The sequence below is a fragment of the Borostomias antarcticus genome, assembly GCF_949987555.1.
Source record: "Borostomias antarcticus genome assembly, chromosome: 21".
NCBI lineage: Eukaryota > Metazoa > Chordata > Actinopteri > Stomiiformes > Stomiidae > Borostomias > Borostomias antarcticus.
Window position 1 is genome coordinate 18,930,787 of NC_140254.1, and position 27,726 is coordinate 18,958,512.

At 48.1% G+C, this 27,726-nt stretch overlaps 1 protein-coding gene across 3 annotated transcripts; it reads left to right on the plus strand.

Moving 5' to 3' along the window:
* Window positions 1-27,681, plus strand: chd4a (chromodomain helicase DNA binding protein 4a). Of its 3 annotated transcripts, none has more exons than XM_084455563.1 (40): window positions 1-165; window positions 1,700-1,809; window positions 2,107-2,370; window positions 4,094-4,212; window positions 4,374-4,636; window positions 4,911-5,038; window positions 5,287-5,422; window positions 5,854-6,026; window positions 6,328-6,561; window positions 6,863-7,066; window positions 7,200-7,411; window positions 8,398-8,529; window positions 8,825-8,924; window positions 9,106-9,297; window positions 9,886-10,086; window positions 10,636-10,773; window positions 10,929-11,050; window positions 11,262-11,435; window positions 11,695-11,836; window positions 12,039-12,170; window positions 13,171-13,288; window positions 13,854-13,978; window positions 14,089-14,181; window positions 14,392-14,533; window positions 15,416-15,585; window positions 17,103-17,292; window positions 18,944-19,036; window positions 19,587-19,678; window positions 21,799-21,932; window positions 22,416-22,560; window positions 22,756-22,945; window positions 23,121-23,183; window positions 23,407-23,769; window positions 23,965-24,033; window positions 24,244-24,408; window positions 25,431-25,539; window positions 25,759-25,891; window positions 26,001-26,196; window positions 27,080-27,243; window positions 27,413-27,681. In XM_084455563.1, the coding sequence occupies exons 1-40, from the start codon at window positions 105-107 to the stop codon at window positions 27,425-27,427; spliced, it is 6,006 nt and encodes a 2,001-aa protein (XP_084311689.1). In that variant the 5' UTR covers window positions 1-104; the 3' UTR covers window positions 27,428-27,681. The 3 variants fall into 3 exon arrangements, with proteins under 3 accessions (XP_084311689.1, XP_084311690.1, XP_084311691.1); XM_084455564.1 differs by having other exon boundaries at window positions 23,410-23,769; XM_084455565.1 differs by having other exon boundaries at window positions 17,103-17,280.
* The last annotated feature ends 45 nt before the right edge of the window (window positions 27,682-27,726 follow it).

Here is a 27,726-nt window from a genome sequence, read left to right on the forward strand (position 1 = left end):
GGACGGAACAACTCCGCAGGACAAACGGATCTGGCGGCTAACTTTTCCGTGAACTTTATTTGGTTAGCTGGGAGTTAAGCTAACTAAATTCAAAGTTTGCAACAATGTCTGGAAGTGAGGATGATAGAGAGGATTTCGCAGCCGAGGACCGGTCCATGTTGCACGGTAGGACATTTCACTCGCACGGCTATTACGTCTAAGCTAATCTGCATTTAGCTTTTAGTGTTGTCCAACGTTAACGAACGTGATATCAAGCTTGATACCTCCAATTATAACCCAATCATGATGAATTTCTCTATCATCTATCAGTTTTGGGATACTTTTACAGATGTCTAGCAAAGCTAAACGAACTGAATTAGCATCAGTTAGCATGGTTAGCATCTGCAGGCGCGTGCTAGAAAGGTAATTTCGCGGGCGTCGTGTCATATGGAACACCTGGAGCTTCCCCTCGCGACCAACGACTCAGCCAGTCGGTAAAAACGGTTTAACCGACCCCACCGGCATGTTCCCCGGGCCTAGCGCGAGCTAGCCGGTATCCGTTACGTGCCTATGACCATACGGGGCTAGCCAGTTAGCTTGGCAGCTGAGAGATGACGTTCCGCAGCTCTCTGCCGGGTGGTTGGTGAAGCCGCTTTGCGTGGTAACCATGAAAAAATATAATATTATACAGTTACTGTTGCGATGTATCTAGAGAAATTTGTTTGTTTGCCACTTAAGACCGCACCGAAAACGGTGCGACGAGAGGAAAACACCGAGCATCCGCTTTGTTTGTGTACACAAGATGACTAGCGATTCTTTCGTTCAGGGGATTTTCCGATTCATTACATTACATTACATTACAGTCATTTAGCAGACGCTTTTATCCAAAGCGACTAACAATAATTGCATTTAACGTAGGAAGAGCCAATGTACTACTACTTGCCAGAACTCACAAGTGCATTTTCTTTCTAAAACAAACAAGTGACTAAGAGCATAATCATGTTCTCCATATCGGGTTTTATCGCTTGGCTAGCTCACGTTAGCTGTTAAAGCTACACACCAATGGCTGGCCAGAGCACAGAAGTCGGTTAATGTCGCACAGAAGTCGGTTAATGTCGCACAGACGTCAGTTAATGTCGCACAGAAGTCGGTTAATGTCGCACAGAAGTCGGTTAATGTCGCACAGAAGTCGGTTAATGTCGCACAGAAGTCGTTTAATGTCGCACAGAAGTCGGTTAATGTCGCACAGAAGTCAGTTAATGTCGCACAGAAGTCGGTTAATGTCGCACAGAAGTCGGTTAATGTCGCTCACCTTACGTAATATTTACTTTTGACAGCAACTAACCCATCCTGCTATTCTCAGCTCTATTTTGCCAGGCTACCAAACTAGGTGACATCAGCTCACTACTAAGAGTGACTGCGATAGAGGTGGATGTTAAACTTAATATTTAGACTGTCTGATGTGTAAATGTTTGAGAACTAGCCATGAAGACGAGATGGCAATGCACAAGGTGGTAGAAACTATAATAGTGTAGTAGAATTAGTTAGAGTAGAACTAATCTTATGTCTAAAAACCAACCTTATGTCTAAAAACCTAATTCTTCAGGCACACACGCACCTAAAGTGTATTACACTAGGGCCGCTGTTGTCTTACTCATTGCTGTATTATACTAGCACTGTTGTTGTCCTGCTCAATGGACTGTTACTCACTTTATTGCAGATGACGATGAGGAGGAGATCTCAGAGAACGAGGCTCCCAAGGTGAAGAAGAAGAAGAAGGCCAAGAAGAGCCGCGAGAGTAAGAGCAGCAAGAGACGCTCTCGCAGAGAGGTACTGACACCATGACCTGGCTTATTAACATCAGTGTTAATGCAGTTTGACTTCAATAGTCCATGTTCATCAGGATCTTGTCTTCTCTTCCCACTGTGAAATGTTAATTTGAGTGTTTGAAATGTTGCTTTGTTCTTTGACTAACTGCTGTCAACTTGACAACTTATATAAGTAATAGATACATAGGGGTTAGTTTTGTGACTTAAAATCAGTCTCAAGACCATCCAGGGGGAGCAACCTTGCTCTCTGATTCCCCAGAGTATTTCCCATAATCCCCGATGATTTATCTTTGTCCAGGATGTGCCGGTCAGCTCCCCGGACGCCATGGAGAGGCCCGCGGTGGAGGACATGGAGGTAGGGGGAGGGCCCCGAGGGTCGGACAGCGAGGGCAGCGACTACACCCCCGGCAGGAAGAAGAAGAAGAGGGTGAGCGCCGCCAAAGAGAAGAGGCGGAGCAACGCGGGCTCCGAGAGGACGCCCGGAGGATCCTCCGCCTCCAAGAGGAAGGACCCGGAGCCGGAGGAGGAGGAGGAGGAGGAGGAAGATGACGACGACAGCTCGGTGAGAGGAGGCCGGGCCCGTTTTTTTCGGGGTTTTCTAAAGTATTGTTTTCATGACCATATAGTAGGGATGCTCCAATCGATCGGCCACCGATGTAAATCGGTCGGCAAATTGGCCAATCGCAAAAGCCGATCTTTTAAGTCTATTCTAGCTGGTAAGCTTCACATGGATACAAGTACAAACTTGGATGCTACAAGCTAAATGTTATAGAGTGGTGAGTCAATTCAATTCCGAATGAGAAATAGTGACTACTACAGCAGACAAGGGTATAAATACAGGACCTGCTCGATGTAATGTAGCTTGATCTCGAGTTGAGTAACGTCATGTCAACGGTGTCCAACATCCATTCCAACTGAGCGAGTTCTGTCCCGGGATCTCTTCATACAGCGTTTTTTTCATACAGCCCAAATATCTCCAAAGCTGCTGCTGCTAATCACTTGTTAACGAAATCTCTGATCAGCAGTAGTTTGATTTTTTTGCCATTTAAAATTAGGACAGCACACTACCAGTTGCCCCTCAAACAGTGAGAAACGAAACTTATGTCCAAGTAATTTCAAAATTAAACGGGAAAACAATTCAACTTTTTATTTTTTACTCGGCATTGGTTCGAATGACATACTGTATACTGAAGTATGAAGTACACTGAATCTGATATACTGAATAATATTTTGAGGGCATATTCATCAGTTAAGGGGTGATAATAATGGGCAACCTTAATCTAAACATATGGAAGCAAAGACTGTCATATCGATTCCATAATATGGGTAAGACCATTCTAAGAGAAGTCGTTTTTTGTGGGGGTTTTTTAAAATAAATTGGTATCGGACGATCCTGAGGGAAATGATCATTATCGGGCCAAAATATTATAAACAATGCTTTATAAAAACAGAATAGACTGATAGAAATGTTGTCTCTGCTGATCCAGCTCTCTATTTGGGGTTTTATAAAGTATTTCCAAATTGTTTTCTGAGCCTCATGGCCTGATACCTTTGGTTCTGTACAGTCACCCAGCTGTAGGTGTTATTGTGCTTCCACTCACTCTGTAATTGCACATCATTCAAAAGCTCCATAGGAAATGATGGTATTGACCGCCTGGATGCAAACCAATCCAGATGTGAGTTTGACAGAAAAGCTTTACAAAAGGTTCCTCCCATGTGATTCCTGTAAATTGCAGCTATGCACGGAAGGGACACGCGCACGCGTGGTTACCGTGGCAACCGTGATGTACCTTCAATTCAACTCTTTGTTAGACAAACATATTTTTCTTTCTTCGCGGTAGAACTGCACACCGTGGTAGAGAGCTGACTGTGCCCCAGTATGGCGTCTGGAAACCTGCTTTGTCCACGCGTGTTTGAGAGTCAACAAAGCTTCTTTATACCCATAGTCTGCTGGGTAGAATGGCATCGAGTAAAGAGCAGTTATTTAGCAATACAGCTATTATCGGTATAACTAGGCTGGTTTATTATTTACTATGTCCGCCCACATGGAGTCAATTTACAATTTGGTCTTTTAGCAGATGTTTCTTATCCAAAGCGACTGTTTCCCATGCTCAAGGGCACAATAGTAGCCAGTGATTGTCAAGTGGCCTTGTCCAGTCAGGTTTTAGAAACTCTGCTTATGAATGCGGTTGACTGGAACGTCTTCTGCTATAATTCATTTGTTAACTTGGTCAATGAAAGTAAAATGGATGAATCCTAAAGTTGTTGTTGTTGTTGTTATTTAGGAGCCCAAGACATCATCCCAGCTGCTGGATGACTGGGGCATGGAGGACATCGACCACGTCTTCAGTGAGGAAGACTACCGCTCGCTCACCAACTACAAGGCGTTCAGCCAATACGTCAGGTAAACACGGCACTGTATCGCTCTCTCGCTCGCTCTTTTTATCCCTTTCTCTCTCCCTTTGTTTATCTCTCGTCTCTTGCTTTCCCTGTCCCTTTCTTTCTCTCCTCTCTCCACTCTCATCCCCCTCTCATCTTACCACGTCTCCTTCGTCCATCCCGCAGACCCCTCATCGCTGCCAAGAACCCCAAGATCGCCGTGTCCAAGATGATGATGGTGCTGGGGGCCAAGTGGCGCGAGTTCAGCACCAACAACCCCCTGAGGGGCTCCGCCGCCGCCAACGCCGCCCTCGCCACCGCCAACGTGTCGGCCGCCGTCGACAGCATGGTAGCCGAGGCGGTGCCCCCTGCCCCGCCCCCCCCGGCAGTCGAGCTCCAGCCGCCGCCCCCACCCCCCATACGCAAGGCCAAGACCAAGGAGGGGAAAGGTAGGGGTGTCTGGGGGGGGGGGGGGGGGTCGTCTGTTGTGCCTCACGTTGGGCCATTCTCCAAATTAGAAACGGAATCAGAATCTTAAAAATGCTAGTTTCCCTTTACCATTTCAGACTCTAATGCTTTCAGCTGTTCGGTTAGACTAGTGCATCGAGGTAGTGGCCTGTGTTTAGGAATACTCTAGGAAGCGTAGAGGCTCCACGTGGTTGTCTGTCTTCCAGTGTTGGCCGTGTTTCTTACGGATGGCCGTCTTGTGTGTTTCGTCGTTAGGCCCCAACGCTCGTAAGAAGTCCAAGCCAGCTCCCAAACCTCTGGAGAAGAAGAAGCCCAACACCAAGAAGGTGGCTCCTCTCAAGATTAAACTGGGAGGATTCAACAGCAAGAGGAAACGTTCCTCTGTAAGACCCGTCTATCCTCTTCCTTCTGTCTCGTCGTTTATCTCTCTCGATTCCTCTCTCACTCTTTCTCTCTGGTCTCTATCTGTTTCACCTCTTTGTAGTCTACTCCAATTTTAAAATGGTCTTAAAATGTTAAGAGATGATCTGAACTAACTTATCAGTGTTCGACCAACGAAGATGAACATGAACCTCATGAGTCTCTCTCTCTCTCTCTCTCTCTCTCTCTCTCTCCGTCTGTGTAACTCAAGAGTGAGGAGGACGAGCCAGACGTGGACAGCGACTTCGACGACGCCAGCCTCAACAGCATCTCGGTGTCCGACGGCTCCAACAGCCGCAGCAGTCGCTCCAAGAAGAAGCCCAAGAGCAAACCCAAGAAGAAGAAGGGTGAGTGCTTGTATTACATCTGTGCTTGTATTACATCATGATGTTGCTCTTTAGATGTGCGCGTGTGTTTCTGTGAGAGTTTATCTGCGTCCGTGTGCGAGTGTCATCGACCATTGGCACGGATTCGCCGTGAGTCACAGCTAAGCGGAACAGCTAGGACGAGCATGCGAGAAAACACCCCCTCAGTTTGGGGGAGAGCTGACGCAGTTTGTTGACGAGCTCCCCCCCCCCCCCCACAAGAGCAATCTCGCGTCAAGTACTGTCGGCATGGCAACTGATCAGATGTTCTATCGCCGGTGGCAATCGTAGCCTGAAGGAAAAAGTGACCGCAGATCTTCGCCTCAATGCGGCGGCGGCGTTCTGTTTGTATAGCTAGCTCCCCACCCTAACACACACACACTCACTGACTCCTCTGTGCCCCCCCCCCCCAGTGGAGACAGAGGACGGTGACGGTTATGAGACGGACCACCAAGACTACTGTGAGGTGTGCCAGCAGGGGGGGGAGATCATTCTGTGTGACACCTGCCCCCGGGCGTACCACATGGTCTGTCTGGACCCCGACATGGAGAAAGCCCCAGAGGGCACCTGGAGCTGCCCACACTGCGTAAGTGGCTATCCTGACTGGCTGGCTGGCCGGCTGACTGACACATCCAGCGGCCAATCAGATATCGCTATCGGGGGAAGTTGTGGGCTGTGTGGCATCTGTCAGCCGGTGGGAGTTGCTAAGCTGTGCGGTCTCTGACAACACTTTATGTTTACAAGTTACAACACACACCTGGGAGTGCAATAGTCCAAATAAACACAGCCATATCATCATGTAAGAATTTTAAATACATTTTATACGGCTGTCAATCCTCTTCAACCCCATCACCCGTTCTCCTCTCCACCTCCGATCCGATCCTCAGGAGAAGGAGGGTATTCAGTGGGAGGCCAGGGAGGAGGTGTCGGAGGGCGAGGAGGAGAACGAGGCCATCGGGGAGCCCGAGGAGGACGACCACCACATGGAGTTCTGTCGGGTGTGCAAGGACGGGGGCGAGCTGCTGTGCTGCGACTCCTGCCCCTCCTCCTACCACATCCACTGCCTCAACCCGCCCCTGCCAGAGATCCCCAACGGAGAGTGGATCTGCCCGCGATGCACCGTGAGTCCCTCAGCCAATGGGTGTGGGCCCGGGTGGGTGATTGACAGGTGCCTCGGCCAATGACAGTGGGAGGGGATTCGGAAAGTGTTTTTTTTTTTTTTTTTTTTTTCCTCCATGCTTGTAGTGAGAACAAATTTGTTCATCTATACTAACGTCTCCTATAGATCACAAAGGACACTCATAATGACCTGGTTAGGTTTTTAGTTTTTGTTAATGTTGAATGACCCTTTCAGTCCTTTCACTGTTCCAGAAAAGTGTGCTAAAACTCCTCCTACTCCTTCCTCCTCCTCCTCCTCCTCAGTGTCCATCCATGAAGGGGAAGGTCCAGAAGATCCTGACCTGGCGTTGGGGCGAGCCCCCTCCCCCCACGCCGGTGCCCCGCCCCCCAGACCTCCCGGCAGACTCCCCGGACCCCGCCCCTCTGGCCGGCAGGCCCGACAGGGAGTTCTTCGCCAAGTGGAGCAACATGTCCTACTGGCACTGCTCCTGGGTGTCGGAGTTACAGGTCGAGACACACAAACAAACAAACAAACACACACAAACTTATATGTTCAGTCATGCCTCAGACATGAAGTAATCATAAATAAATGTAGTCACCCCTACCCCCCTCTCACCCCCCCCCCCTCACCCACCCACAGTTGGAGCTGTACTGTCAGGTGATGTTCCGCAACTACCAGCGCAAAAACGACATGGACGAGCCGCCGCCCGTCGACTACGGCGGCGAGGGAGAAGAGGACAAGAGCACCAAGAGGAAGAACAAAGACCCGCTGTACGCCCAGATGGAGGAGAAGTTCTACCGCTTCGGCATCAAGATGGAGTGGATGATGATCCACCGCATCCTCAACCACAGGTACGCACCACCGTCTGGGCCAGGGGGGAAGCACAGGAAACACCACTTCGTTTACACGCTCGGTTTAGCGTCCGCTAGCCCTCAGCGTCAACCTGCTGTAGGGTGTCAGATGTAGCAGTTGGTAGTTTTGAGCGTCTGTAGTTTATCCACAGGGTCGGAAGGCCTAGGCTGCGTTCCGAATCGCATACTTCTACTTCTTACTACCAGTACCTACTACAGCTGCCCTTAGAAAGTATGTACTTTGCAAGCAGTAGGCATCCAATTAGGACATACTACCTTGTCATAACATTGCGCCTTGAAATTTGCCCACATCCGTCGCTGTCCATAACGCGACATTCGTCTACAGCTGTCACGACTCGCACATGTGATGCACATTTCCGCTGCGCACAGGATTGTGGGTCAGAATAGCCAGAAAAGCCTGCTGGCTTGCATACTGCAAAATACGACCGGATGTAGTAGGACATCCTGGTATTTTTGCCATACTGCATGTGGCATACTATGTATTGGGACATACTATATCCTGTTTTGGCATACTATATAGTAGGGTAGTATGCTATTCGGAACGCTGCCCTAGTGATGGTAGTGGTCATGCAGCATTTTTTTCTCCCACAAGGACACTGGACAACAAAGAGGGAAGGGTTGGAAAAATCAAAATGGCTTTAACGCTGGCATGGGATAGAGCTTCTCTGGGCAGAAGGCCAGTGATGGGTTGATATGATCGGTTCTTAATCTGCGTAATATGTAATCTCTGAGATTATATATATATATATATATATATATAATTTTATTCACGTCTTGCACCGTAGTGCCCAACCCACATGGGTTTACAAGACATCGCATTAAATGGTTATTTTAAACAAAAACACTAATACACTAATACATTCGATTTAGTATAAGGCATAGGCGCATAGGCATATATACTGTATGGTACTGTCTTGGTTTAATCTGGTAGCCTGTGGATATACTGACTGTCGTCCTCTCCCCAGTGTGGATAAGAAGAACAACGCCCACTACCTGATCAAGTGGAGAGACCTGGCATACGACCAGGCCACCTGGGAGGCCGAGGACATGGAGGTCCCAGAGTTCGATATGTTCAAGCTGCAGTACTGGCACCACAGGTAGGAGAGACCCCGCCAACCAAACTCTTACATTACCAAGTTCCCATATCTAGTAATCTAAACCCACCAGCCCATCTAGTAACCTAAACCCACCATCCCATCTAGTAACCTAAACCCACCAGCCCATCTAGTAACCTAAACCCACCAGCCCATCTAGTAACCCTTGTTTTGTAAACAATACTTTTCACAGATAGTTTGCCTGCGTTTTGCCACCAACATCTTTGTAACTTTGTATACAAGTTGCTCTCTCTTCCCCGCAGTGTGTGAAAGGTCATGTTCTCTCCTCTGTTTACAGGGAGTTGATGATGGGAGACGAGGGGAAACCAGGGAAGAAGATCAAGGTTAAAGGCAAGGTCAAGAGACTGGACCGACCTCCAGAGAACCCTGTGGTTGATGTAAGTGTGTGTGTGTGTGTGTGTGTGTGCGCGCCATCTTTGTAGAAGACAGAATATCAGAGCATATTACTCAGGAATACTCTTGACTTATTTTTTTCCCCAACCGCATTGGTCTCACTCCTTTCCTTCTCCTCCTCCTCTCAATCCCTCCCTCCTTCCCTCCTGTCCTCCCCCTCTCCAGCCCACCATCAAGTTTGACCGGCAGCAGGACTACCTGGACGTCACGGGGGGCACGCTGCACCCCTACCAGCTGGAGGGTCTGAACTGGCTGAGGTTCTCCTGGGCTCAGGGCACCGACACCATCCTGGCCGACGAGATGGGCCTGGGAAAGACCGTGCAGACCGCCGTCTTCCTCTACTCGCTCTACAAAGAGGTGTGTGTGTGTGAGGCGCGCGTGTGTGTGTATGAGAATGATTGGTCTTTGGAATTTGTGTGTATTTGTGCTAGCTAAAAATAGGTGCATGTAAAAAGGTTTATTTCTTTTAGAACATAGTTTTGATATATTTTATAAAATTCCTTAAATTTAACTCTTTACATCTTTGTTTTAGATCTGGCCCTACTAGTGAGGCTTTAGCCCTTTGGCTAGCTCAAGTGGATGTAAAGTGTTAGCTACAGTATATCCCCGTCAGTCAGAGCTGTATACATGGCTCGGTGCCAGTCCAGCCATTTTGTTTTAAGTCAGGTGAAATCTGACGACATTAAGCTGGAGTGCTGAGTAAACACACTGATAGCATCACGTGGGGACTACTGCCACCTATGGGCCGGAGGGCAGAATGCACTTCCTTTGACGATACCAAAGTGGCGCTGGCTGCACTCAAATCCTTCAAAACCTCCATCCTTTCCCCCACTGAAATAGAAATACAAAAACATGGTATAAGTTTGTTATTCATGAAAAAAAGTGATAATTCAATTTCAAAGCTTTAATTTCTCTTTTTTCCACTCATCTCCCTCCATCTTCCAGGGTCACTCCAAGGGTCCGTTCCTGGTGAGCGCCCCCCTGTCCACCATCATCAACTGGGAGAGAGAGTTTGAGATGTGGGCGCCGGACATGTACGTGGTGACCTACGTCGGTGACAAGGACAGCAGGGCGGTCATCCGCGAGAACGAGTTCTCCTTCGAAGACAACGCCATCCGCGGCGGGAAGAAGGCTTCCAGGATGAAGGTAAGGAAAGAGGGAGAGGAGTGAGAGAGAGAGAGATGGATGGATGGATGAATGGATGAAGAGAAGACTAATCAAAGGGAGTCGATTGTTGAAACAATGTGTTCAGAATTTGTACATTGATTACATTTGAATATACTGTTTTCATTGTAGGTTGAACACCTGAAATGTATAATTTAATTTCCAATCCAACTTTATTTATAGAGCACATTTAAAAACAACAGAGAAATGAAATTATGATATGAAAACTTGTAGCTCAATACTTGGAGGGGAGAAATGGTGTTTTAAGGCCAACCTAACATGGAGGGGCAACTCGTTCCAGAGTCTGGCCACTACTACAGCAAAGGCTCTGTCCCCTCTGTGTCCACTTTTGGGGACAATTAGAAATGACTGGTCAGCGGACTTTGACTGTAGTATCAGTTTTGTCCTGGCGCAAGATTAAGCTTTGGTTTGTGCTTGTTGTTCACACGCCATGCTAGAATCACCCCTTTAACAATCAGCTACCTTGTGTCACGTTTATAACCGCCCCCCATCTCTTTCCTGCCCCTGCAGAAAGACTCATCGGTGAAGTTCCACGTGCTGCTGACGTCGTACGAGCTGATCACCATCGACATGGCTATCCTGGGGTCCATAGACTGGGCCTGTTTGGTGGTGGACGAGGCCCATCGGCTCAAGAACAACCAGTCCAAGGTAGGAGACACACACACACACACACGCAACCTTAGTACACATGCGCTGAGGCGGATTAACAGTGCTTGAATGCTGTGGTGTCTATGCTGTTTTTAACTCTCCTGTCTCCTCCTCTTCCTCCTCCTCCTCCTCCCCCCCCCCCCCCCCTCCTCAAGTTCTTCAGAGTTCTGAACAACTACCCCCTGCAGCACAAGCTGCTGTTGACTGGAACCCCTCTGCAGAACAACCTGGAGGAGCTCTTCCATCTGCTAAACTTCCTCACGCCTGAGAGGTTCAGGTGTGTGTGTGTGCGTGTGCATGTGTGTGTGTGTGTACACACACAAGTGCAGGATAGTTATAAATCACTTGTGCTAAATCCCAAGTACCACTTCCCCTCACTCAAATTACACACTTAATGGCTGATTGTTGCCACATCTTAAGTCTTTCTCTCCCTCTTTGTCCCTCTCTCCCTTTCTCTCTCTCTCCCCCCCTCCATCCCCCCCATACAGTAACCTGCAGGATTTCCTGGAGGAGTTTGCTGACATCGCCAAAGAGGACCAGATCAAAAAGCTCCACGACATGCTGGGCCCGCACATGCTGAGGAGACTGAAGGCGGACGTCTTCAAGCACATGCCCTCCAAGACGGAGCTGATCGTCAGGGTGGAGCTCAGCCCCATGCAGAAGTGAGGAGGGAGGGAGGGAGGGAGGGAGGGAGGGAGGGAGGGAGGGAGGGAGGGGAGGATGGGAGGATGGGGATGAACGTATCGATGAAATCAGATGGATGTCAGGAGGAGTCCGTAAGAAGGAAGAACAGTATGGCTGCTTCCGATTAAAACGTGTCTCTGATATCCATTTCTTTCAACAGATTCAAACTGGATTATTTATTCATGAGTGATGTTGCCGATATTGATTTGCTTACTGTCTGCGTTGTCATTTTTCCAGGAAATATTACAAGTTTATCCTCACGCGTAACTTCGAGGCCCTGAACACTCGTGGAGGGGGCAACCAGGTGTCCCTGCTCAACGTGGTCATGGACCTTAAGAAGTGCTGCAACCACCCCTACCTCTTCCCTGTGGCTGCTATGGTACGACCCAATCCCCAATGCTTTGATATGGAACGAATCATTATTATTTTGTAAATGGGGAGGGGGGGGGCAAGAATTAGCTTTGTACATGTCATCAACATCCAAGTCTTGCTATTCTTCTCTAATAGCATTAGTATAGCTTTACAGGAAGTAGGTCAGCTGTAACTGCTTTCTGTAACTCCTGATTGGTTCCCCCGATCAGGAAGCTCCAAAGATGCCCAATGGGATGTACGACGGCGGCGCGCTCACAAAGGCTGCTGGGAAACTGGCGCTGCTGCAGAAGATGATGAGGAAGTTGAAGGACGGCGGGCACAGAGTGCTCATCTTCTCTCAGGCAAGGAAGGACACACACTTGCACTCTTCTCTCTCTCGCTCTCTCTCTTTCTCTCTCTCTCTCTCTCTCTCTCTCTCTCTCTCTTTCTCGTGCACACACACACAGACGCACTCACTAGCTGCGTTTCCATGACACTTTTTCGCAAAATAAAAGCGATATTTCTAAAGTTTCGACAAAGTACAATTGCGACTTGCAGGTGTTTCCATTGAAAGGTGTTTTGCGCAAGAGCTGTAATTCTCGTAGTCTAGTCTCGCGACGCCACACAATTCACGCAAAGCGCAACCAGGAAGTAAACGATGGATGTATTAAGTAAACAAACCGTTGTAATATTTGAACTTTATTTTAGCTTTCCCCTTGGCTCCGCTCTTAAACGGCGCACGTTTCTCGTATCGTTGCTTTAGGGTCTTCCACTTGTTCCGGGCGTATCGCGTAATTTTTTGAAGCGAGCAAATCACATGACCCCTACCTCTTCTCCTGCCTAAATTCGAAAAAAGTGTTTCCATTACGCTTTTGCGATATACTTCTATATCGAAACTTCTGAAAAACCACCTCATGAGAGCGTAAAAACGTTTTATCGAAATTTGAGAGGTTTTTAGAAATTTAGGTGTTTCCATTACCAATTTTTTATTGCGATATTTAGGTTTTGCGCAATTCTAGTTGTAATGGAAACGCGACTACTCACTCTGCGAGTGACCTTGGAACACTAGTTAACACATACGTTTGTGACCTTGGAACACTAGTTAACACATACGTTCGTGACCTTGGAACACTAGTTAACACATACGTTTGTGACCTTGGAACACTAGTTAACACATACGTTTGTGACCTTGGAACACTAGTTAACACATGCGTTCGTGACCTTGGAACACTAGTTAACACATACGTTTGTGACCTTGGAACACTAGTTAACACATACGTTCAAGCCTCTCAGTATATGGCTGTTCTCCCTCACCCCCCACACCCAGCACTAACGTTGTGTGTCCCTCTTCTCCCCCCGTAGATGACTAAGATGCTGGACCTTCTGGAGGACTTCTTGGAGAACGAGGGGTACAAGTATGAGAGGATAGATGGAGGCATCACCGGGGGCATGAGACAGGAAGCCATCGACCGCTTCAACGGTGAGACAGACTGACTGATTAGCTGACTGACTGATTAGCTGACTGACTGATTAGCTGACTGACTGATTAGCTGACTGACTGATTGGCTGACTGACTGATTGGCTGACTGGCTGATTTGATTGGCTGGCTGGCTGGCTGATTGACTTACTGGCTTGCTGGCTGACTGATTGGCTGGCTGGTTGAGTGACTGACTGACTGGCTAACTGACTGACTGGCTGACTCACTGATTGGCTGTCTGGTTGGCTGGTTGTCTGATTGGCTGGTTGGCTGATTGGCTGGTTGGCTGGTTGACTGATTGGCTGGTTGATTGGCTGGCTGACTTGAGTGGCAGAACAAGCAAGACTGAACTCACACTGAATGTGTAAATATGTGCAGATGTGTGAGTGAATGCCATATAATGAGTGAAAGGATGTGCAGACTAGAATGTACATCAACAGGGCGACACAACTGCTGGTAGAAATGCATTCTGGTCCATTCTAGTTCCCGGCTTCATCATAGTTGTATTGAACTGTGTGAAACGGCAGTTACTTAAGTGTGTGTGTGTGTGCGTGTGTGTGTTCCCCAGCTCCGGGAGCGCTGCAGTTTGCCTTCCTCCTCTCCACCAGAGCGGGAGGTCTGGGTATCAACCTGGCCACCGCCGACACCGTCGTCATCTACGACTCTGACTGGAACCCTCACAACGACATCCAGGTAGGGTGACACACATGCACACACACACACACACACTCACACACTCACTATGGAAAAATATCACTATTCATGGTTCCATATCACGCTAATTCCTCGTCCCTTTTCTCCAGGCGTTCAGCAGAGCTCATCGTATCGGTCAGAACAGGAAGGTGATGATCTACCGCTTCGTCACCAAGGCCTCTGTGGAGGAGAGGATCACCCAGGTAACCAACCAACCAATCAGCCGAGGGATCTCTCACCTGTGACCCCACAGCATGGAAGGACTGTGGAATGTTGAAGTGTCTGATCGCACGTTTCACATTTAGACGTGACGCAGAACTTGATGATAGAGGTGATGATCTTGCGATAGGTGTCTCGGTATTTACCATCTCTCTCTCTGCCCTCCCCCCTCCCTCCCTCCCCTCCTCTTCCAGGTGGCTAAAAAGAAGATGATGCTGACCCACCTGGTTGTGCGGCCGGGTCTGGGCTCCAAGACCGGCTCCATGTCCAAACAGGAGCTGGACGACATCCTGAAGTTCGGAACGGAGGAGCTCTTCAAGGACGAGCTCGGAGAGGGTTCGTCAGCTGTAGCCGTGTCATTTTACACATTAGGGACTTTAAGCAGCGACGGTTTGAGGGACGGCTACGGCGTTCGAGAAGCACTTTTGCTCGTCCCCGATTCTGTTAGAATTCTGTGCCGTTGCATCCCGACCGTCTACTACGGGGGAACAGCTGACTTGGCGTAGTCCCTAAAACGACTAAGCGTTTCCATGTAAATATCGAGTTCTATTGTATTTTAGACAGTAACTCCGTTCAGACTGTTCTACTAGTAATAGCCTGATGATTCTAAGTGTATTTGTTAGATATACCCGCAAATTAGATTGATTTTCTTGTTCGTCTACAGACATGTCATCTTCGTTGTCTTAACGTTGCCACTCCAGCTAACGTTGCTTAGTGATAATGGATTTCCATCGCTACGGCAACGCGTTGGAATGTCCGCGGATGTCGTAGCCGTCCCCAAACCGTCGCTGCTTAAAGTCCCTATTAGGGGAGAGAGAGAGAGGGGGAGCGAGGGAGGGAGGGAGAGAGAGGGGGGAGAGAGAGGGGGAGGGAGAGAGAGGGGGGAGAGGGGGAGCGAGGGAGGGAGGGAGAGAGAGGGGGGGGGGAGAGGGGGAGCGAGGGAGGGAGGGAGAGAGAGGGGGAGGGAGAGAGAGGGGGGAGAGAGAGGGGGAGCGAGGGAGGGAGAGAGAGAATGAATATATTGGGGATAGAAGGGCAGATCTGATAGATCTTTGAACAAGTTGGCTCATCACCTCGACACTGAACTCTTCCCACCGATAAGTTGAATGAGGATCATGAGAATGAACAGTCCAAGGGGGAAGACCAGTGTTTATTACACGTTTATAACACGTTAGAACACGTTCCTAACTAACGACTGAATCCTACCGCCCTCCCCAGCAAACCACAAGGAGGAGGACAGCAGTGTGATCCACTATGACGACAAGGCCATCGACCGGCTGCTGGACAGGAACCAGGACGCCACGGAGGACACGGAGATCCAGAGCATGAATGAGTACCTCAGCTCCTTCAAGGTGGCCCAGTATGTTGTCAAGGATGAGGAGGAGGCGGTGAGTAGCAGACGTGTGTGTGTATGTGTGTGTGTGTGTGCGTGTGTGTACGTACGTGTGCGTGTGTGTGTCCGTCCGTTCATTGGCTCAAACCGACATAGAGGCAGTTACTAAAGCCCTGTCAGTGTGATTGTTCCCTTGGCTTCCATAACGCATATTCCATAAGTTCCATAACGCATATTCCATATTCCATAAGTTCCATAACGCATATTCCATATTCCATAACAGCGTTCTTTTCACTCAGTTCATCTACCAGGGCTGCGTTCAAATTCAGCTAACAGAGGCGAACGTTCGCCGCAAACATGTTTTCTCCAAACGGTCACATTTGAACGGCTTTTAATGAACGTTCCAAATAGTTAGCATAAACGCAACAATCCCCATCTGGGAGCACATCTCAGTAAGCCTGGGTCCATTGTGATCCTCGCTCCGTTACTGGCGAACTACCTCTCCAGACTGTTAGCTTCTGTTAGCAAACGTTTGCGGCGAACGCAAAGCTAACGGAAAATAGTTCGCTAACGTTCGCAAACGTTCGCTATGTTCGCTGAATTTGAACGCACCCCTGGATTCCTACTCAGATCCCTCCGCTGCACACATTATAGAGCTAGAGTTCTAAAGAAGGTTATAGAGCTAGAGTTCTGAAGAAGGTTATTGAGCTAGAGTTCTAAAGAAGGTTATAGAGCTAGAGTTCTAAAGAAGGTTATAGAGCTAGAGTTCTAAAGAAGGTTATAGAGCTAGAGTTCTGAAGAAGGTTATAGAGCTAGAGTTCTAAAGAAGGTTATTGAGCTAGAGTTCTAAAGAAGGTTATAGAGCTAGAGTTCTAAAGAAGGTTATAGAGCTAGAGTTCTAAAGAAGGTTATAGAGCTAGAGTTCTAAAGAAGGTTATAGAGCTAGAGTTCTAAAGAAGGTTATTGAGCTAGAGTTCTAAAGAAGGTTATAGAGCTAGAGTTCTAAAGAAGGTTATAGAGCTAGAGTTCTAAAGAAGGTTATAGAGCTAGAGTTCTAAAGAAGGTTATAGAGCTAGAGTTCTAAAGAAGCTGTCAAAGTCGAGTACGCCAGAGGCCCTCGTTTAGTACAAAGGTCAAATTCGGAGTTTTGCCGTTCGTTTGAAATGTTTCCCCGACTTGGAGCTGTTAATATTTAAAATTTTTAAACATGGTTTAATTTTGTGGTTATGACTGTATGTATTTGTGGGTTGAGAGGGGAGGGGGGGTATGACAGGGAATCTGTAATGTAGTATTAAATATGTGTGTGCCTGGGTTGAGAGTGGAAGGAGGAGTATGACATGGAATCTGTAATGTAGTGTTTTAATATGTAAATGCATGTTTTTAGCGTATTGTACGAATGCATGTTTTATTGCATCATTCATTGTATTGTTGTATGTATATGGGACTGGAGATGGAAATTAGCAAAAGCTATAATCTAGTACAATGCATCTTCTCTCTAAGGAGACTAATGTATTTGTATGTTGTCCCTGAAATAAACTTCTAAAAATAAAAAATAAACCTCCCTCTCTCCAGGAGGAGGAGGTGCAGCGGGAGATCATCAAGCAGGAGGAGAGCGTGGACCCGGACTACTGGGAGAAGCTGCTGCGCCACCACTACGAGCAGCAGCAGGAGGACCTGGCGCGCAACCTGGGCAAGGGCAAGAGGATCCGCAAGCAGGTCAACTACAACGACGGCTCCCAGGAGGACAGAGGTAGTAGACGGGGTAACAAGATGACGCTGCGCTGCCGCCTGCGAAACTTACTTATCTTAATATGTGTGTGTGTAGGCCTGTCAGGCAGGTGTGTGTGGATGTGTGTGTGTGTGTGTAGGCCTGTCAGGCAGGTGTGTGTGTGTAGGCCTGTCAGGCAGGTGTGTGTGGATGTGTGTGTGTGTAGGCCTGTCAGGCAGGTGTGTGTGTGTAGGCCTGTCAGGCAGGTGTGTGTGGATGTGTGTGTGTGTAGGCCTGTCAGGCAGGTGTGTGTGGATGTGTGTGTGTGTAGGCCTGTCAGGCAGGTGTGTGTGTGTAGGCCTGTCAGGCAGGTGTGTGTGGATGTGTGTGTGTGTAGGCCTGTCAGGCAGGTGTGTGTGGATGTGTGTGTGTGTAGGCCTGTCAGGCAGGTGTGTGTGGATGTGTGTGTGTGTATAAAGGCCTGTCAGGCAGGTGTGTGTGGATGTGTGTGTGTATGAAGGCCTGGCAGGCAGGTCTTTTTCTCAATATTTGTGAGCATGACACGTGGGTGGATGTGTTTAGTTGAATTGCCTTCAGTATGTGTGTGCTTGGGTTTTGTCTGTCTTTTTCCTGTAGAAACTCTTAAACACTGATGCAATTTCAATGCAAACTATCAAACTTGATGTATGATGCACTACATATGTCTGCTTTCTGTCACCCTGGCATGGACAAGTTTACATGCCATAGGCATTCCATTAAATTGGCTTTTCCTACGTTAAATGCAATTATTGTTAGTCGCTTTGGATAAAAGCGTCTGCTAAATGACTGTAATGTAAAATGTACAAATTGGCCTACACCACCCACAATGCATTGCACTGCCACCATGATCTTCTCACCAGATGAAAGAAAATGCCGGCACCCGCCCACACACACGCGTACAGAGTGTCTCACAGCTCTCCCTTATTCCTGCTCTCTGGGTGATGTGGAGTTGTCTTGAAATTACTTTCTTAAACCTCAAAAAAGAAAGGTGCAGGTTGGAAAATGGCGCGTACTCACTGATTTAGGCAAGCCTCTAGATTTGCTAGCAGTCACTACAGACGCTGTGTAGTGTAGGGGCATTGTGTCTTAGCTTGTATGGATGACACCTGGAAGTGTGTGGGGGTGAATAGTTTGTGAGGGTGTGTCTCTTTGTCTTGGGCTGTAGTCCCGTTGATAGTTCACCCACCCTTTACACACATGGTTTCAGTCCTGCACAGTTGTGCGTGTACATTATGTGGACCTCTAGCTCTCTCTACTACTGTAGATCTTGCTTGTTAACATCTTGTATCTCCACTAGTGAACTAGCCTGCATTTAAATGTTTCAGCCGTTCCATATTCCAAATGTTAGCATCGCTGTTCAAACCTCAATCTATTTGCGTTGTGTTTGTATTTAGATGTTTGAGAATGTGTCTCTTTTAAGTCCAATATGGACCAGCAATCATTTCAAATACTTATCTGGTCTACATTGTTTTTTGCCTGGTACAATTGAACCAGCTGTTCCAATAAACACAAACTCCACCCACCCGACACTCAAGGAAACACTAGTATGTTGAAAGACATCCAATAGTATTTGGACCCAGGTCTGTTCCAATGTGTCTTAACGTTAGATGTCTGTGACGGTGGACTAACGTGCGGACCCCTCCACCTGTGTTTTCCCGTTTCAAAGCAGATTGGCAGGACGACCAGTCCGACAACAACTCGGACTACTCGGTGGCCTCGGAGGAGGGAGACGAGGACTTTGATGAGAGAGCGGAAGGAAGTGAGTACCTCTGTGTGTTTAGTCTAACCCTAGGCTGGAGTCAAGCACCACAAAATATGGGCAGAGGGGCGGAGCCAGTGCATTAGCCTACCTTTCAAATCCAGCTGCATTTGAACATAATTCCATGGGGAGTGTAGGCTATAGAGTGCCTAAGCAGAAGCAGAACCCCCCCCATGGGAACGGTCGTCTATGGTGAGAGGCAAATAGTTTCTTGATCCTGTTTGAAGTGTGCCATGACCATACACATACCTATTATGCTTGTCAATTTAAAACATACATTTCGCTCATCTCTTAAAGGAGTAGTAAAGGGAAAATGCATGTTTAGCCCTGTTTTAAGGTTACTTATGATCATATACAATGGTTCAGATCAAAACGTTGACAAAGCTAGCATTTTCGAGAAAGTTGATAATTGCTCTCCCACCGTTTTGGTCATACAATGGATCTGGATGGGCATCTTGAAAAATAATTCAAAAACATGTTAAACTCTCGATTTCAAAGATGTGTTTATGTTGAAATCGACAGCTGACAATGTGTGTTTGTGTGTTTACAGCCAACTCGCGCAGGCCCAACAGGAAGGGGTTGAGGAACGAAAGGGACAAGCCACTACCCCCCCTGCTGGCCAGAGTGGGAGGCAACATTGAGGTATGGCAGGGAGCTTTTAACAGCAGGGTTCATCCCCCATGGCCTCTGAACCCACGTGTGTGTGAGAGGGAGAGATCACTGGCAGGGTACACACAGGTGCTACCAACACACAGGTGCTACCAACACACAGGTGCTACCAACACACAGGTGCTACCAACACACAGGTGCTACCAACACACAGGTGCTACCAACACACAGGTGCTACTAACACACAGGTGCTAACCTACAACAACGGGTGCAAACAAAACATGGCTGCAACGTACAAAACTACATTATAATGGTATACAAAACTAAATTATAATAGTTTACAAAACATACCTGTTGAGGGTAAATAAATCAAAACAACATGTGGTTGGCAATGGCAGTAGTTCAACCAGCTCCAGCCCTGTTCACAATCCAAGCGATCAAATTTAGAACGCGGACACGTGTCCGACATTACACGCTTCATTAGCTAGCTAACCAGTACACGGATGGACGTTCTAGAGCGTGCATGACATGGCTAGCTATAGTAGCTAATAGCCGTGGGCTCAAACATAAAATAACTACAGAATACATGACAAAACCGATTGATAATCAAAAGAAAACATGAAAGAAACATATGTGCATGAAATGATCTAATCTGCTTAGCATATAAATCATGTATTTGTAAAACGAAATCAAAAAGTGAGGCAGAGCACGATGTCAACCTACCATTCTCATCAGGGATGTTGACGAAAGGGCGCGAGTATGGTGCTACCCGTTGATGTATATACCTACTACAGCCTAACCACACCCACTAGAGGGCGCCCAAACAAGAGTCAAGCCTCAAATGTATGGCAAAATGGAACATTAAATCATTTCCTACCAAAACAAAAGAATACTAATTTCACAACTGATTTTGACGAACTTCAACTAAACATTGCTTCAACATGCTTCAATAAGAAAGGTTTTCTTGCTTGCTGCTGTAACAGGATTGTTATATAATATATATTTAATATATAACTATCCTGTTACAGCAGCAAGCAAGAAAACTGTTCTTATTGAAGCATTACAGGCGTGTTACAACTAGCTAACGTTAAAACATTGATGAGGGAGTCCAAATGAAAGAAATAATGTGAGGGATTATACGACTGAACGCAATGATGAACGCAGCATGAACTTGGGCGAACTGAAATTAGATAGAGGTAAAGAAGTGTGGATGGTAGGAAAATGTTGACTATGGCAGAAATCAAGATAAAATGGCCCCCGGGTGATTACTGTTTTTTTGCTTCCCGCTGGAATATGTAGAGGTGGGTCGTATGCCCACCTCCCTTGTTCTCTGTAAAGCGCATTGTGTTGCCTCTGGGTATGAAATGCGCTATACAAATAAAGCTTTGATTGATTGATAAAATAATAGGGTAACAGGTTATATAGATGGGTAAAAGGGAGTTGTCATAAATTGATCAGGTAGCAGAAACTGTTACTTGCTACTTGCTAATAATCCCCCTCCTGTGTGAATCATGGCTAGCTGTCAGTCATTGATTTCTACAGCAATATACTGCTTTAAAACGATATCATTGTCGTGGGTGTTCATCGGTGAGAAATATCTGACGTCTGTTTAAGAGTCATCAATGTTTTATTCTATTCGGTAGAAGTAGCGTTTCCTAGAAACATTAGGTCACTGTTTCTGAGGGCGAACTTGGGTGAATGTGCTGATAACACTATTTGATTCCTAGCACAGTTTGATTTGAAATAAATATGTTTTGAGTGCATTTAGGCCTTAATATTTAGAAAGTTTGAGGTTTTTAAGGCATTCCTAGGACGTTTGTTGTGTGTGTGTGTGAGTGTATATATATTTGTGTGTGTATCACATGTATGGTGTAATGATGAGGGTTATGGTGAAAAGAGGTAATATCCCAAGGTATGTCTTGCTCATCCAGAAACGCGGTTGATAAGCTCCATTAAAAGAGACTTCTAGACCTTCGCTAATCCTTCTAAACCCTGGCTACAGCCCTAGAGAAGAGCATACTGTATGAGACTTATCTGTTGCAGAGGGACTGTTAAAGTTGTTATACTGTATTCTGCGCTGTGTGTGTGTGTGTGTGTGTGTGTGTGCGTGCGCATCTCCTAGTGTTGAACTCTGACACGTCCGATTCCTATAGGTGCTGGGTTTCAACGCACGCCAGAGGAAGGCCTTCCTGAATGCAGTGATGCGTTATGGGATGCCTCCCCAAGACGCCTTCACCACTCAGTGGCTGGTTAGAGACCTGCGAGGGAAGTCTGAGAAAGAGTTCAAGTAAGAGCGCCCACGCTATCCCCGGTGAACACGCACACCAGTGGCAGTTTCAAAACCTGTGTCTAAACCACATTATTAACCCTTTTAACCCTGAAAATACAGTGACAACATTTCAAATATTAATTGGTTTTTCCCTATAATACTAGAAAGCGCAGTTTCTCAGCTCTCAGCAAGTGTTGGAGTGAGGAATTTTTTAGATTTGTTAGATATTTTTTTTATATTATTAAATATTTGTTAGATATTTTTTAAAATGTTGCCGGTGACGTGGTCGTATTAAAAGGGTTAAACCTGGCGCCATCATCCCACCATGCTGTTTCGGAGTAGCCAGCATCATAATAGCTGCTATTGTTGGAAACTGAACCCATTTTTGATCAGTCACTAATCCTGTGTACTGTCTTTCTCCACCCGTCTCTCTCTCTCTTCCTCTCTCTCTCCGTCGCTCCTTTTCTCCCTTTCTCCTCTCTCACTCCTTCTGCCCCGCAGGGCGTACGTGTCTCTCTTCATGCGTCATCTCTGTGAGCCGGGCGCCGACGGGGCCGAGACCTTTGCCGACGGCGTGCCTCGTGAAGGGTTGTCGCGGCAACACGTCCTCACGCGAATCGGCGTGATGTCACTGATCCGGAAAAAGGTACAAAAATAAATAAATAAATTGGTACGAGAGTAGAGATGGTCTCTCGGCACAGTACCCAATGTGCTCTCGACACCATAAGCATCGGCCCAGCCATATCAGGACATTGATTTCTCAAGGGAAGGTTGCGTCGCAAGAGTATTGAAACAGGTCCTGTTTTTATGTCTAACTGGCGCCCTGTGCTGCTGCGTCCAGGTGCAGGAGTTTGAGCATGTGAACGGCCAGTGGTCCATGCCCTGGATGATGGAGCTGGAGGAGAGTAAGAAAGCAGCTGCTGCTGCTGCCGCCGCCGCCGCAGCGGCCGCCGCGGTCCACCCCGACTCCCCAGGGAAGACCCCCTCCACGGGCACCCCCGCCGACACCCAGCCCAACACCCCCGCCACAGGTACCAACGCACCTACAATCTCTCCACCCCCCCCATCTTTCTTCTTCCCTTGCGTTCAGGTCTGTCTCCTTCACTCTTCTAACAGCCCCCTCCTCCCTCCCACCACGCACACACACATCACCCCCCTCTGTTACGCTCCTAACCCCTTTCCCCTCGTTCTGTTCACCCTCCCCAGCCCCCAAAACACCCTCCACCACTGGCACCCCTGCAGACACCCAGCCCAACACACCTGCCCCAGGTAAACCCCCCCTCCCCCCCCCCTCAGATCCCCCATCCCCCAACCGGATGGTCCCAACTGCAAACTGAACCTTGGACATGGCCTCTCCGGTTCTTAAAAAGGATATCACTTCGGAAATTAAAGGACTTGGTAGTTTGAGTGAAATTATTAGGAGATGATGGAAGTCGATTCCAGGATTCTATAAGGAGTTGATGATGATGATGATGATGATTGTTTCCCGCAGTAGACGAAGCCTCAAAGACAGAGGAGCCTGTTAAGGACGGGGAGAAGGAGGTGAAGAAGGAGGTAGACGGAGAGAAGGAGGTCAAGGAGCCCAGCCAGACGGAAGAGTCGGAGGTGATCGCCATCCCCGACGAGGACGAGAAGACGCCGTCCCCCGAGGAGAAGGAGGAGGGCGGAGGAGGAGAGGAGCCCATGGAGACTGACAAGCCCAGCAGCGGAGAGGCTGAGAAAGAGAAGGAGGTGGAGAAGGAGGGAGAGAAGGAGAAGGATGGTGACACCACCGAGGGAGGAGAGGAGAGCAAGTCTCCAGTGGAGACGAAGACGGAAGGGTCGGAGGTCAGAACGGACGATTCCGAGGCCAAAGGTACTTTTTAGTCCAGTCGCCTGTTCTGTCTCTCCAACTGGTGGCCTTGATTGATTGATTGATTGATTGATTGATTGATTGATTGATTGTCATTGGAATGTGTCCTGGACCTCTCCTGCTCTGCTGTGGACCAAGTCGTTCATGTTGAAACGCACCATAACGTTTCTCTCTCTGTCTTCTTCTGTCAACGTGCAGCAGATGACAAGAAGGAAGATAAGATTGAGAAGATGGACCTCACCATCGATGCTGCTGATGAAAAGAAAGGTACTTACCCCTCTCTCTCTCTCTATTCTCAGTCCTCTCTTACACAAACACACTTAGCTCCTCTACTAGCCTGGATTGGTCTGTCCGTTCTGTTTACCTTATTCTCTCAATCTCTTACTCGCCACTCTCTTGCTCACCCTCCTACCATCTTGCCCGTTGTCCTCCGTTTACCCTGTTGTCTCAATAACCCCCCCCCCCCCCGATCTCCAGAGCAAAAGGAGGAGAAGGACAGCGTGAAGACAGAAGAGCCCGCCAAGCTGCAGAACGGAGACAGCGCCAAGGAGGGCGGAGCTGTGGTACCAGTGGCCGCTAGCGAGGAGAAGAAGAAGGCCAAGACCAGATTCATGTTCAACATCGCAGACGGGGGCTTCACAGGTGAGGGGACAGGGCTGGGGACACTCTCCCTCACACGGGGACAGGGCTGGGGACACTCTCCCTCACACGGGGACAGGGCTGGGGACACTCTCCCTCACACGGGGACAGGGCTGGGGCACTCTCCCTCACACGGGGACAGGGCTGGGGAGACACTCCCTCACACGGGGACAGGGCTGGGGACACTCTCCCTCACACGGGGACAGGGCTGGGGACACTCTCCCTCACACGGGGACAGGGCTGGGGACACTCTCCCTCACACGGGGACAGGGCTGGGGACACTCTCCCTCACACGGGGACAGGGCTGGGGACACTCTCCCTCACACGGGGACAGGGCTGGGGACACTCCCTCACACGGGGACAGGGCTGGGACACTCTCCCTCACACGGGGACAGGGCTGGGGCACTCTCCCTCACACGGGGACAGGGCTGGGGACACTCTCCCTCACACGGGGACAGGGCTGGGGACACTCTCCCTCACACGGGGACAGGGCTGGGACACACTCCCTCACACACAGAGATCTTTCATCCTTAAAGTTGCACTGAAACGGACGTTTGAGATCATCTAACTTCTGTAGTTTGACGTATTTCCAACGCAAACAAGCTATGAGGGTGGGACATGCGTTGAGAGGAATTTGATTGGAACATTGACAAGTGGACGGGTTTTAAGAACTTTAGACAGATTCGATAGAAGGATAGCGTTGATTGACGGGTGGATGTCGTGAGATTATTGGCCTAAAATCTAAGGTACCTGTTGTCGTCATTGCACGTGACCTACCGTTTTCCAGGAAGTAAGAAATTATATACTTTGATATAAGATTACAACAAAAGTAGAATTTTGTATTTTTTTGGGCATAACAATCGTTACATCGTTGAATAGGTGAACACTATGACTAATTATGTGAACCAAAATGGGACAGAATGCTTTTTTAATTTCTGTGCGACTTTAACATTTCCTCTTTCCCCCTTCCTATGTTGCCTGCGGCTTCCTCTCCTTCTCTCCTCCTCCCCCCCTCCTCTCTGCAGAGCTGCATTCCCTGTGGCAGAACGAGGAGAGGGCTGCCACCGTCACCAAGAAGACCAACGAGATCTGGCACCGTCGCCACGACTACTGGCTGCTGGCTGGTATAATACAGTATCCTTTCATGCTTGCCACTGAGCAGCAGAACAACAAGTTCCTTCCTGCTCAGAGTTTATCCCACAAAGTCTTTGCGTTGTACTGACAACGAATAAAGCCCACAAAAAATAGCCTACCCTTTTAATAACTGGCTGTGAGCAGCTCCCCCGTTTGTCTAGTTCCCCACCTCTGTGGGCCTGTACTGTGTGTTAGCCCCTTGACTGCGGCGCCCCCTAGACACGGCTACGCACGCTGGCAGGACATCCAGAACGACGTGAAGTACGCCATCCTCAATGAGCCCTTCAAGGGCGAGATGAACCGCGGCAACTTCCTGGAGATCAAGAACAAGTTCCTGGCCAGGAGGTTCAAGGTACGGACCAGGGATCCCCCCCCCCCCCCCCACCCCGTTGGCTCCCATTGTCTCTGGGTACGGATCAACACAACGGACCAATGTTAATTCTCCTCCCCCCCTCCCTCAGCTGCTGGAGCAGGCCCTAGTGATCGAGGAGCAGCTGCGCAGGGCGGCCTACCTCAACATGTCGGAGGACCCCTCCCACCCCTCCATGGCTCTCAACACGCGCTTCAGCGAGGTGGAGTGTCTGGCCGAGTCCCACCAGCACCTCAGCAAGGAGTCCATGTCTGGGAACAAGCCCGCCAACGCTGTGCTGCACAAAGGTGGGTTTAGGTTTCACTTCGCGTAGTTTTCAGATAGGTAGCCGAAGTAGGTTTCATTTTTGTGTTCTGGCTACATCCATAAACTCTTGAAAACGACTTCCAATTCGTTTTTCTAATCTGTTTTGTACCACGACTAGAGGCTGATGGTAGCCTAACACAAAAGGCTGATGGTAGCCTAACACAAAACTAGACATGGCTTAAAAATGTTTTTGGCCGTTTGCTATCAAACGTATGCTATGTCATCCTAGTCGAGTTTTGCTCGCTCCAACTCTCGCCCCACCGGTGTGCTTGTGTCGCGTTTACAAAGGAAAAATAATGTATGCTTGCTAAATGGCAAGGCTAGCAGCTAGGTTAGGGCTGTCAATTTAAGAAGCATTTTTGCCTCTGTCCCTCCTCCACTCCGATGTGTGGCAGCACCAACGGAGCGGAGGAGAGACGGGCTAAAGTACTGAAGTTGACAGCCCTAACCAGAGACCCGCAGTGTGTTTTGATGGAGAAAATGCAAGCATGAAATCCGCTTCTGTTCAGTTGCATTTTTGCGAGTCACAGTGTAAGGTTATGATGACGTTGGTATCGGTTTGGAGTATTGGGACAAAAAACTAAGCTCCGAATACTGAATTTAGCTCTGAATACCAACCTACCGAATGAATAGGACTACTCGAATGACTCGGGCCAGCTCTAGTGTTACAGGTAGCAAAAACATCCTCCTTTTTTTTTCCCTTTATGGCAGATCTTCCTACCAATTATGTAAAAGAAAAAGCTTTAAGTGTCCAATTTTGGTCTCTTGATAAGTGATAAGATTATCATTGTCTTTCCATCCAACATTTTTTGGCAAACTCATCCTTTTTTCTCGTTTCTCCGTCTTCCTCCTTCCTTCCCTCAGTGCTGAAACAACTGGAGGAGCTTCTGAGTGACATGAAGGCGGATGTGACCCGTCTCCCGGCAACCATTGCCAGGATACCTCCTGTTGCCGTGAGGCTGCAGATGTCAGAGAGGAATATCCTGAGTAGACTGGCCAGCAGAGGACCGGAGACACAGACCCAACAGGTACGTTACTTTGAACTCTGAACGTTAACGTGACGGTATCTCTCGAGTCACTTGACTGCTGCCATACCGTCTCTCTTCTCATACTGAGAGCAGAACAGTAGACAAGCTTCTGTTGGCGTCTTGTCTTTAGATGGACTAAACACCCACTCTTCTCTTTGACCTTCTGCAGATGTCACAGCAGTAGCCTGGCTTAGGCTTGCCCCGCCTCCCTCCCTTAACCACACCCTCTGCCTCACCACCTCAACATTCCTGATTGGCATAGCAGAAGACGACTCCACCCAAGCTTGAAGCCACACCCATTAACCTTTACATACGGACTTGCAGAGTTTCTATTGGCTGACCCTTGGACGCTGTGGAAATAAATGCTATTTTATTGTTTCTTTTTTTAATTTTATTTCTGTATTAATATTATTGATATAATGTTATTATGATGTTTTTGGGACCTAAATAAAAAAATGTAATAAAGGATTTAGTTTCTTATTG

Bases quoted from the DNA above. Each gene is read 5' to 3' on its own strand.
- chd4a (XM_084455563.1), top strand. From the start codon at position 105: ATGTCTGGAAGTGAGGATGATAGAGAGGATTTCGCAGCCGAGGACCGG. The intron at 10,774-10,928 runs GTAGGAGACACA...CCCCTCCTCAAG, and splicing joins TCAAGAACAACCAGTCCAAG to TTCTTCAGAGTTCTGAACAA. The intron at 25,540-25,758 runs GTATCCTTTCAT...GGCGCCCCCTAG, and splicing joins CTGCTGGCTGGTATAATACA to ACACGGCTACGCACGCTGGC.